We start from the raw sequence: 12193 nt of genomic DNA on the forward strand, positions 1-12193 counted from the left end.
CCTTGGAATTGCCTAACATAAGCTCATCCTGTAATAAATCCATACCAATACCCTCTTACTGCATGGTTCCTTTCTTGTACATTCTCCCTTATGGCAATGAGTGATAAACTCAACTTGATTAACTGTAGGCATGTCCTTGTGGTCTTTAGCTGGTGGATATTGGCACCATACACTTTGAATGTGCCCTATTTTTCTCTTGTTTGGAGAAACCAGGGCAGATGAGAGCCTGTTATGGTTTGAATCGTAAATGTCCCTAAAGGCTCATGTGTTAAAGGCTTGGTCCCTAGTTGATGGCGCTATTGAGAGGTGGTGGAAACTTTACAAGATGGGGACAAGTTGGAGGAAGTAGGTCATGGGGAGTGGGCCCTTGAAGGGCATATTAAGATTCCAGCTCCTTCCTCTCTCTCTGCTTCCAGCTGTCATGAGGTGAGCAGTTTTGTTCTGCCATTTCCTTTCCACCATGATATTCTGCTGTCACAGACCCAAAGCCAAGTGGCCAAGTGACCATGGACTGAAAACTCTTGAAACTGTGAGCCTTTAAAGTCGATTTTCTCTGGTATTTTGTCACAGCAACAGAAATCTGATTAACACAGAGTGAAGTATTCATGTTCCTACTTCTAGGTCTCCTCTCCCTCCGGACTGGAAAAGACCCATGAGCAGTGAGAGATGAGACTCAGGCCACACTTTGTGTTCCACATCAGTCAGCTAAGGGATCAGCACATCTATATATTTTCTTAGTCTTCACAAATGAACTCCTGAGGTGATGTTCAAAAATGTTGAGGATAAAAGGCTGTCCAACGATTGAAGGTGCTCTTTTGCAATGTTGTCATCCTGCCCTAATCCTTCACCCTGGCTCAGTAGTACAGAGTGTGGGAGCTGTACTGAGATCTCCCCATTTACTCAGAGCCCCTGCTCACTGTTAATCAGCCAAGCGCTTCCTGCTGAGACTAATTACATAGATGTTGCAAATTCTGTACTTTGAGAATCAGACAAGAAATCAGGGAAACAGGGATTGGAAAAAACTAGATACGATTGGAAAATAACTACAGTTACTTTTCTGGAGTTAAAGATAAAGGGCTGATTTTCCTCCTTTACTAAAGAGGGCAGAGTGGTAGCGAAGGATGATAGTAGAATACATTGGGATAGGAAAGAGCCTTCTAATTCGATTTTTAAAATCTTCTTCAAGCCTGATGAAATTTTTAGTAAAAGAAACATTTTTTTTTCTTGTCATTTTCTCTACTTGCCTCTTTCCCAAAGTAAACACAGCACTAGAGTTTTAGTTTTTTTTCTCGTATTTTCCTCCACTTGAGTTAAAGGTAGCATGGTATTTATAAACCATGGACTTTAGAAAATCTTACAAACTTGAATTAATTTTTTATGTTTTTTTAAAAAAATGTTTCTTACTCTGATTAGCTTTCCCACTAGGTGATTTGAAAAACCACTTGAGAAAAGGAACTTTCCTGCACAACCATAAATGCTCGTTCCTTAAGTTGGGGCCTAACGCTGTCTATGGAGCCCTTGGACTGGAGGTTAAGGTGGCTTATGTTCATTAAGCTTTTCCAAACTGGGTCTTGCATATTATAAGGGTTTTTGGTTTTCTCCTTGGTTTTATCCGATTTAGTCTTGGAGCCAGGCCAAGGCGTGTTGAGGTAGTCCAGCATGTAGAAGAGTGAAAAAGGGAAACACCTGTGAATGACTCTACCCCACATCCATGCACTCCCAGGCTCTGTCTATATCCACCTGGAGAGACAAGGAATTTTGCTCTTCCTTACTTCATCTTGCTCCAAAACATGTCAGGATATAAAGCCTGGTCACTCAATTAGCTTTAGGGAATGTGGCACAGGACCTTTCCTTTTTCTTAAACCAAAAGGTCTATGGACCCTAGGTATTCCCAAAGGGAGGAATAAAAAGCTGAGAGAGAACAGGGAAAAGTCAGAAAGATCCATAGGCTCATAGAAAGGCACTGGGGTTGGTGTGAGGATCTTTCTGATTCTGAAATTTCATCACCATCCCAAACACCAAGTCAAACTAAGGAATAATCCAACACTCACTAGGATTTTCAGGGCTTCACCTGAATGCTTAAGAAATTTTTCTATGCATATCTGGCATGTAGACCTCTTCTTCTTATAGATTGCATTGCAGAAAGGGTCATCTTGGTACAGGGTTGTGAAGTTCAACAAACCACAAGAGTCAAAACTTCTTTCCAGTTCATGCCTGGTTGTTGTTGCTCCTGACCCACAAGAAGCACTGATGACATCTGTCATGTAGACCATGTTGAGAGTGCACAGCACATTCTTTTTTTTTTTTTTTTAGTTGTAGGTGGACACAATACCTTTATTTTATTTTTATGTGGTGCTGAGGATCGAACCCAGTGCCTCATGCAAGCTGGGCAAGCGCTCTTCCTCTGATCCACAACCCCAGCTCCACACAGCACATTCTTGGAGCAGGCAAAGGCTCCTCAAACTATCTCCCCAGCTATGGGGACCCAAGTGGTCCCAAGGACTTGGGGGAAGGGCATAGGGGGACTGTCTTCAAGGACCCCAACAGCTTCTGTCTCTCAAATTCTGATTCTTGTGTGATGTTGAACATGTCATTTAATTCTCTCCAAGCCTCTGTAAGTCATCTCTATGACTAAGATGGTCATAAAACATAACCCAGTGAAACAATCTTAAGAACAACAACACCCTCAACCTTAAATTCTAAACTAATTTTGGACTTACAGAAAACTTGCAAAAATAATAGTTTCCACATATGCTTTATCCAGCTTTCCCTAATGTTAACATTTCATATAATCATAGTTGCACTATCAGAACTAGGATATTAATATTGGTAGAGTACCATTAAAGATCTTATTCATATTTCACCAGTTTTTACATGGATGCCCTTTCTATTCCACACTCCTGCCTACCATCTTATCTACGATGCCATGTTGCCTTCAGTTGTTAATTTTCCTTAGTCTCCTGAAGTCGGAACAGATCCTCAGTTTTCCATTGTCATTCATAACTTGGACAATGAGAAACAATGATTAGTTATTTGCTGAATGTCCCTCACTTTGGGTTTGTCATATTTTCTTATGATTGAACTGCATTTTTGGCAAGGATACCACATAAATGTTGCTGTATCCTTTGTACATCATATTACATGGTTAATGATATGGATCTTGATATGTCTTATTACTGGTGTTGTCTTATTACTAGGAATGTTGATCAGGTTTCTCTATTATAAAGTTATTATCTTTCCCTTTGTAGTTATTAATATCTTGGGAGAGATGCTTTGTAACTCTTACATTCTGTTCCTCCTCAAAAAATTCCCTGATTTTTAATATTCATTGGTGGATTTTATCTGCAACTATTGTTATAGCACTGTTTATCTAATGGTGATTTTTTTTTTTAGTTTTATTTTTTCTTCTACATTTATTAATTGGAATTCTGTAAGGAAGAGCTATCCTATTTTCCACCATTTATTTATTTAATTTATCATTTATGTTAGCATGTATTTTATTGAGTTATAGTCCAATACTATAATTATTCATTTTATTGCTCAAATTGTTTCAGTTCTTCCAAGTCATAATTTTTTAGTTTATTCCGCTTGCTTCTTTCTTTTCTTTCAGTGTGATATTTGAAAAGGGATCTAAAAAGTCAACAGGTTCCTCACTTCTATTGTTAAAAAGAACTGTACCTTTTAATTTAAAGGTCTCCAAAGAATATAACCACCACTTCCTTTACTGCCATTCCATCCTCCATTCCAGAGTTGAAATTGATGTTGCTTAGAAATGTCATTTTTGAAACAAGTTGTTCTTCTTTTTAAATTTATTTGTTCTTGTTCTATTCTTAGTGGACACAAAATATTTTTAAGAGTGTATCAGGGCATACTGGCATTTAAATATGCCCAGGATCAATTTAATACAAACCAAGATCTCCCAGGCCTGCTTTTTCCATGGCTCACTTTGTTTCAAATAGATTATAGATTGCATTGCAGAAAGGGTCATCTTGGTACAGGGTTGTGAGGTTAAACAGGAGTCAAAACTTCTTTCCAGTTCAAGCCTGGTTGTTGTTGCTCCTGACCCACAAGAAGCACGAATGACATCTGTCATGTAAGCCATGTTTAGGGAAGTACAGCCTTCAGTCATCCTCAACATCAATCTCTGATGGCAGTCTCTCTCTCTCTCTCTCTCTCTCTCTCTCTCTCTCTCTCTCTCTCTCTTGGTACCAAGGATTAAATTCAGGGGTATTGCCTTCCCACGCAGCATCTACAGCCCTTCGGGTCACTGGATCTTTGCCTCTCTAGGCCGAAGGGCCTCTCCTCCATGGTTCTGTCAGTCAGTCGGGTTTGGGGAACCGGTGGATGAGGCCACGCCACGCGCGGATGCTTCATCCTTGAGTGGCGGGGCGGCTCGGGGCCCATGGCAGCCTGGCCGGAGGGCCGGCATGGCGGGCCAGTTCCGCAGCTACGTGTGGGACCCGTTGCTGATCCTGTCGCAGGTCTTCCTCATGCAGACTGTCTATTACGGCTCGCTGGGCCTGTGGCTGGCACTGGTGGACACGCTAGTGCGAAGCAGCCCCTCGCTGGACCAGATGTTCGACGCCGAGATCCTGGGCTTTTCTACCCCTCCAGGCCGGCTGTCCATGGTGTCCTTCATCCTCAACGCTCTCACCTGTGCCCTGGGCTTGCTGTACTTCATCCGGCGAGGGAAGCAGTGTCTGGATTTCACTGTCACTGTCCATTTCTTTCACCTCCTGGGCTGCTGGTTCTACAGCTCCCGTTTCCCCTCGGCGCTGACCTGGTGGCTGGTCCAAGCCGTGTGCATTGCACTCATGGCTGTCATCGGGGAGTACCTGTGCATGCGGACAGAGCTCAAGGAGATCCCCCTCAACTCAGCCCCTAAATCCAATGTCTAGAATTGGGCCCTTTGGACACTCTACTGGCACTTGGGCTCCCCAACTTGGGCTAGTCAGACTTTCTGGATGAGGTCCAGCCCAGGTCTGAGAGGAACCCTGGAAATATGAAGTCTCTGTTGGTGGAGAGATAGTGAGGTCCCGTCAAGAAGGCAGGTAGCAGTCAGGATCACAACTGCAAGAATGGCCTCTGTCTGCTGAAGCCTTGGTATCTGGGAGGTCAGGAAGGGGACCTCTTTGAGGGTCATATCAGATTTGAAACCATGTCACTCTTGAGCCATCACACCTGTCACCAGCCTATTGTTTTAAAAAAGAAAAAAAAATCAAGGATATCTGATTGGAACAAACCACTCAGTCATCTGTCTTACTCCTGGACAGCTATTACCTTTGCCATGTTGCGGAACTACAGTGATTCTTTTTAGAGCAACAGATTTCTGGAGCCATAGCCACAGAAACGGATCTAGTGCAAAGTACTATGCTACTGTCAGGGAGAGGGCCGCAGACGCAGACATCAAGCGCAAGGAGAATGCAAAGCCTGTGCCCTGTTATACACATACATGTGTGCACCCAAGAACCCATGATTAATTTCCTTCAAGTTCCCACTCCTGGGTCCCCACCCTGATGCCAGCCTTCCTCAAAGCAGGTCATAGGACCCAGAGAAGAATCCCATCATCACTTCCAGTCTAACCCTCATATTGGGGTTACTTCCTGCTCTCTAGGAATGACCAGGTTCCCAAGCTCCTACTGGATCTCCGTACTGGCAAGAGTTCCTTTTTCCTTTATTATTTGGAATTCTCTGGTGGGAAGGGCATGGTGGGTGCCCAGCTTTAGGAAGCCCAACTTTCCAGCCCAGGCTATGCTGATAGTGCTGAGGCAGATAAAAATTTGCTGCTAAGATTTTTCTTTGGGGTAGAATTTCCTGTGAGGGGCTTGCAGTTCTCCTTCCTGTGTACAGAAATACAGTATTTTCCATGGAAAAAAAATAAATTTGGGGGAGTGTACTACTGAGTCACATCCCAGCTCTATTTTTTATTTTGAGACAGGGTCTCACTAAATTGCTTGGAGTCTCACCTAGTTACTGTTGCTGTTTGAACTTGGGATCCTCCTGCCTCAGTCCCTGAGCCCCTGGGATGCAGCCTCTTGTGTAAGAACTCTTGAATACTGATTCTGGTATTATCTATTGCCATATTTCTTGACCTTATACCCAGGAGACCAGAGGATGATAGAAACATGAGATAAATGCAAGGCTTATCCTGACTGATATGTGCTGAACCCCAGCCAGGCAGTGGTGAGGGTCTGCCACCAACACCTATCTACCAATGGTTCTCAAACTATTTCTTCTTTATTCTTTCATTTTTGTTAACCTAAGCAGGGAAAAATATCTATCATATTCATTTCACTCCATAGAGCAAAAGAAGAAATTATGGGTAACAAAAATTTGGAAAGAAACAAAATAACAATCAAAATAGTAATAAAGCAGAAGTTACATAAACACCAAAAGATAGGACAGTAACTCAAGACCAACTCCAGATAACTCTGATGATAACTTGATTACTGGGAGTCTTTCCTGAAAGTTCCAATCACTTGCACACTGCCAACACAGAGGGCTGAGTAACATTGCCCAAGGCTGTATGGTATTCTGGCGTCTTAAAGTAGTGAATTTGAGTCCTAAGTGAACTCCAAGTTTATAATGCTGAAGAGTTCAATTAGTAGGCAATTAGTAACTACCACTCGATGATAAGTAAAAACAGAAGTCAATAGCATTGTTATAAAGGTAAGCTTTTTCATCTTGAGTTTACAGCCCTTCTTAAAGAACTCTTTTGGTCTTTTGCTTTATACAATTAATCAGAGAGATAGGTGGAAAGGGAAGGGAAGAGAAAAGGGACAGCTAAAACATAAGATTATATTAAGCTGCATTGAAGCTCCAATGAAGGAATTATCCTGGCCTGCTTCCCTGCCCATCCCATACCCTATAGATGAGTCAGTAATCAAGAACCAGCTGGGCGTGGTGGCACTCGTTTATAATCCCAGCACTTTGAGAGGCTGAAGCAGGAGGATTGCAAGTTCAAAGCCAGCCTCAGCAACCTAGAAAGACCCTTAGAGCCTCTGATTTTGCTTCCTTTTCACTGCTGTCTGTCATGGCAGTCGTATTTCTATGACCTCGTGCAGTCATCCACTGCGATCCCTCATCCTAACAGTCTGACCAGATCCCTGTTTTGCTCAGAGGTCTCGCTATTCCATTGGCTTCAAGAAGCATTTTCTGCTCAATAATTCCTCAAGCATCAATAATGGCTACTGCTTAGCAACTTGCTAATACTCATTATTTCCTGAAATGTCACACAATTTTTCAAGATAAGGAATATACTCCCCATTTTATAGATGAGGAAAAAAAAAAGAGAAGTTGGATACCCCATAATAAAAACAAAACAAAACAAAAAGGAAGTTGGGTACCTTGCTTAAGACCCTGACTTACAAAGTGATAGAATCAGCTCTCAGGCCCTGTACTTGGCTGGTGTGGAAGCCTAAGCAGTTTCCCAACCAAAGTTCAGCCCCATGCCTAGAGAATGATGCTCACTCTCTATGGTGGCTTCCTTGGGCCATTCCTGCCTAAAACTGAAGTTCCTGTGGTTAGCTCTGTCTACCTTATGCTTGCCACCAACTCCTTTTGGGACAGGATTTTGCTTTGGTTTTAAATCTTGGCACTTCCTTTTCTGTGTTTGTTTGTTTGTTTTTAAATATTAAAAAAAATTTGTTGGTGTAGATGGACAGAATACATTTTATTTATTTGTTTGTTTGTTTATTTATTTATTTGGTTCTGCTGAGGATCGAAGCCAGTGCCTCACACATGACAGGCAAGTACTCTGCCACTGAGCCCCAGCTCCAGCCCTATTTTTCAAAAACATTAAAAAAAAAATTCTAGCATATAGGGGCTGGGGCTGTAGCCCAGGGGCAGAGTGCTTGCCTAGCATGAGTAAGGGTTTGATCCTTAGTATCACATAAAAAATAAACAAATAAAGGCATGCTGTCCATCTACAAGTACAAAAAAAAAAAAACTTAAAAAAAAAAAAAGAATTCTAGTGGGCTGGGGATATAGCTCTCTGTTGGTAGAGTGCTTGCCTTGCATGCACAAAGCCCTGGGTTTGATCCCCAGCACCACAGGAAAAAACAAAAAGAATTCTAGTATATATATTGCCAGGTAGGAAGCTGAGGCAGGAGGACCTGAGTTCAAAGCCAGCTTCATCAACTTAGTTGATGAAGAGACCCTGTCTTTAAGCAAAATAAAAAGGTCTGGGGATGTGGCTCAGTGGTTGAGCACCCCTGGGTTCAATTCCAAGTATCAAAAAGAAAAAAAAAATTCTAGTACACTATGTAAAAATTCACACAATATACTAGCATTATTGTCATCTCTTAATCCCAATCTTACTCTGAATATAACTACTATTAACCATTGAGTGAATTTTTTCCGACTTTTTCTGTATGTATTTAAATGTGTGTGTGTATGCATGTGTGTGTGTGTGTGTGTGTATGTGTGTGTGTGTGTGTGTGTGTGTGTTTGGGAAGTTTTTGTGACTTTTCAGAGTTCTATAGTTGGTGTATCTTTTTTCTAAATCATTCACCATTCCAGATTGTTAGGTGCAAAATGGTAAGATAAATGTACTTTTAAATCAATCTGTGCTGTACCTGGCCAAAAAAAAGGACCTATTCTTGAGTTGGGGAGGAGCGCGGAAGGCCAGATCCCTCTAGAGAGATTCCGAAGTCACTAAAAGGGGAGGGCATGTGAGCTACGGGGAAGAGACATGATGTGTGATAAGCTCACAAGCAACTGGCTTGACCTGCCAGGGTGTGCACACAGTCCCCAGGCTGTGAAATCACTCATGTGTGGATTGTCTGGTGGCCTAGGGGAGGGGAGAACAGGAGGGCAGGAGGCAGGAGGGCGGAATGTGGGCTGGGCCAAGTTTAGGATTACAAGTGCCACAGAGGCATTCTCCAGCCACACTTTAAATAGCCAGCACCTTCCCCTTCCCTCTAGATAATTCTTCTCCCCTGACTGGACTTCTGGCAGAAACTTCACTAAGGTTCGGAATATTTTCTTCTTCTTTTTTTTTTTTTTTTTTTTCTGTTTCTGGGTCTCAGACTGCAGGTTGGTGGGATCCATAGAAACTATGATCAAAGGGCTTTTTGATCTTCTAGAAAATGTTTCTGACACTTAGGTGTGCATATGCAAAGACTGAATGCTATTTTCTTGATTTTCTAAAACCCGCATGGCTGATAACTTAAAAGGGATAATGTGAGTTGGAGAAAAAGAATACTAGAATGAGAGGAAATACATGTGGGTTCAATTCCCAGGAAATGAAGGTTTAATTCTTTGTAAAATGGGAAAATGATCAACTCTTCAACAGAATTGAGAGAAACTAAAATTTTTTTTAAAAAGAGAGAGCCTGATTTAATCCTTATACCTACATAGGTCACATCATTCCCACTTCTGCAGATGAGCAGACTAAGGCTGAGTTATTCATTAACTTCTCTGAAGCCAGGCAGTGGTGTGAGAAAAAACTAAGAGTTGAAACCAGGCTCCTCTGATTCTATGCTCATGTCCTTTCAACTGTAGCATGCTACCCCTGAGGAAAACTATACTGAGGCCAGGGGAAGGGACTACTGTTTCTCCTAGGGCCTGGGAAGGTGAAGAGGTAAAGGGAGATGGCTTTCTATCACTGGAAGACATCTGTCAGGGAGGCCCAGAATCAGCACAAGGCTTTTGTCAACTATCTCAAAAGGACTGAGGAACTCTCTTAGGGACAGTTGGCTGGAATTTCTCCTTCTTAGCCCACAAATAATCTTGAAGCCCATTCCTAATTTATCAAATGAGCAAAGGTATGTTGTGTTCCCTGACTTCCTCACTGACATTTTGGATCCCTTGGGTAGCTCAACTGGGGAGGAAAAGGCTGAGCAGAACTGTGGCCTGAAGGAGCTCCTGCTGAGAAAGTTCTGTTATCAGGAACCCTTTTTTGAGGCTTATGAAAAAGTCCACCTGTCCACTTCTCTACTGAAGGGGCCAATGTATCAAATCAGGGTCGGGAAGTAATTAGAAGACACATCAGACATGCTGATAAACCTAGGCAGCCAGTGTAATTCAAGAGATGTAATTGGAAAAGCGGGAGGGACAGAGTGGGTTCAAGTCTTAGCTGTGCAATTGGCTAGCTATGTGGCAACAGTCACTTTATTCTCCCTCCCTTCCTCTCTCTCTCTCTCTCTACTAGGGATTGAACCCAGGGGTGCTTAACCATTGAGCCACATCCCCATCCCTTTTTATTTTTTATTTTGAGATCTTCCTAAGTTGTTCAGGGCCTTGCTAAGTTGCTGAGACTGGCTTTGAACTTGCCATTCTCCTTCCTCAGCCTACCGAGTTGCTGGGATTACAGGTGTGCGCCACTGTGCTTGGCACATTTAACTTCTCTGAGCAGCTTCCTTATTTATAAAGTGGCAGTAATAATGCTTACATCTCAGGTTGTTGAATGAAATTACTATTCAGTGAAAAGCATCCTTATTTAATCCTTACAACTATGCATGTCACATCATTCCCACTTTCACAGATGAGTAGACTAAGGCTGAGTTATTAATGAACTTTTCTGAAGCCAGGCAGTGGTATGAGACTAAAAACTAAAGGTTGAAACCAGGCTCCCCAGGCTCTATGACCTTTCAATTATAGCCTGCTACCCCGAGAAATAGGTAAAGTGCCTAATCCATAGTAATTGCTCAATAAAGTGAGTCATATCCAAGCTTATCCTTGATCCCAATAGCAATCTAGAGCATTTGGGGCAGTGTAAACTTAGAACTATGACTCTTTATTCATTTTTGCTGTCTTCTCTACTGTAACAGATTCCTACATTTGTCATCATGATAACAAAACAAAAATAAGTCCTTAGTTTATCTTTCAGAGAGAAACGGAGGAATCGGTACCTAGATAGCTCAGCTTATCTTATTCACAGTCACTGGTCTCACTCAATAAAACATATTATTTGATGAAAGTATAAAATATAAGCAAAATATTACTATAATCCAGCCCCTAAGAGACAAACATTTTTGTGTATATCCTAATCTTTCAATTCATGTAAATACTTTATAAAATATTTGTCAAAAATAATTACATTATATATACTGTTTTTACTTCATATAGTATAAATACCACTTTGGTTCAATATTCTTTTTTTGCAGCAAAGTCCTTAATAACTATAGTTTGTTGTATATATCTATCGATTTATTAACCCATCTGCCCATTTTTGAACATTTACATACTTTATAATTTTTTTGCTGTTACAGAAAATAAACATAATACCAAATCTTTTTCCCACAGTCACAAATCAGTGGCTTTGAGAGTATGTAAAATCTCATCTTTTCAATAGTTCTCAGAATATAGAGTAAAAAAACTGAAGCACAAGCTGATCCAGCTGAGGCCAAGGGTAGGTGGTGGGGAGAACTGAAATATCCAGAGGCTATGATTCCTTCTGTGCTCCAAAGCCTAAACCTGAGAGAGCCTGTGTGGGGGAAGAAGAAGCTCTCCTTCAGTATCAGTGCTTGTTTGCTAAAATGGGAAAGGAATATAATATCTCAGGAGCTGTTACCCAGTTCTACCAATGAGAGATGCTAAGGAGGACATGGGTCTACTTCCAATTTATGCTCTTGGACATTTTCTGGTGCAGAGAGGAGGCTTTCCTTTTGGGGTTCCCAACGGTAACAGAGCACCCACTTGTTTTCCAGGTGGGATGGATAGCAAGGTCTCAGGCACAACCAGTAATGGAGAGACAAAACCTGTGTATCCAGTCATGGAAAAAGCGGAGGAAGATGGCACCCTGGAGCGAGGGCACTGGAACAACAAGATGGAGTTTGTGCTGTCAGTGGCTGGGGAGATCGTTGGCTTAGGCAACGTCTGGAGGTTTCCCTATCTCTGCTACAAAAATGGGGGAGGTGAGAGCCACTGCACCACCCCTCCCACTCCCAGAAGGAGGATGATTCCATTTCCTGCATTCCCTGCCCCTCTGGGGAGTCCCATAGAGGCATAGAATGCTGGAATTGGAAGGACCCTGAGAGGTCATTGAGGACACTCTGCAGGAAACAGACCTAGAAAAGTTATGTGAATGTTCTAGGGCCCTTTTATTATAGCCTGGCCTCACAGAAGTATGAAGACAGGCTTGGAACCAGATGGATCAGGGTTTGGATTCTGGCTGTGTTACTTACTCTCTGTGTGATCTTGGGCAATTGCTTCAGCTCTCAGAACCTCAAATGGCTGCTACAGTAAATAC

General features: G+C 42.1%; 1 protein-coding gene and 1 pseudogene across 1 annotated transcript in view; both read left to right on the plus strand.

The window, feature by feature from the left end:
- Nucleotides 1-4421: 4421 nt before the first annotated feature.
- LOC113198302 (protein SYS1 homolog pseudogene) lies at nucleotides 4422-4994 on the plus strand (annotated as a pseudogene).
- A 3961-nt stretch (nucleotides 4995-8955) lies between these two features.
- Slc6a13 (solute carrier family 6 member 13) overlaps nucleotides 8956-12193 on the plus strand; it is a 40498-nt gene continuing 37260 nt past the window's right edge. The window contains exons 1-2 of the mRNA XM_026410980.2: nucleotides 8956-8971; nucleotides 11652-11858. Of these exons, the coding sequence (XP_026266765.1) occupies nucleotides 11657-11858 (202 nt within the window). The 5' untranslated portion in view covers nucleotides 8956-8971; nucleotides 11652-11656. The remainder of the gene's footprint in view (nucleotides 8972-11651; nucleotides 11859-12193) is intronic.

This window comes from Urocitellus parryii, chromosome 5 (assembly GCF_045843805.1).
Source record: "Urocitellus parryii isolate mUroPar1 chromosome 5, mUroPar1.hap1, whole genome shotgun sequence".
NCBI classification, from domain to species: Eukaryota; Metazoa; Chordata; class Mammalia; order Rodentia; family Sciuridae; genus Urocitellus; species Urocitellus parryii.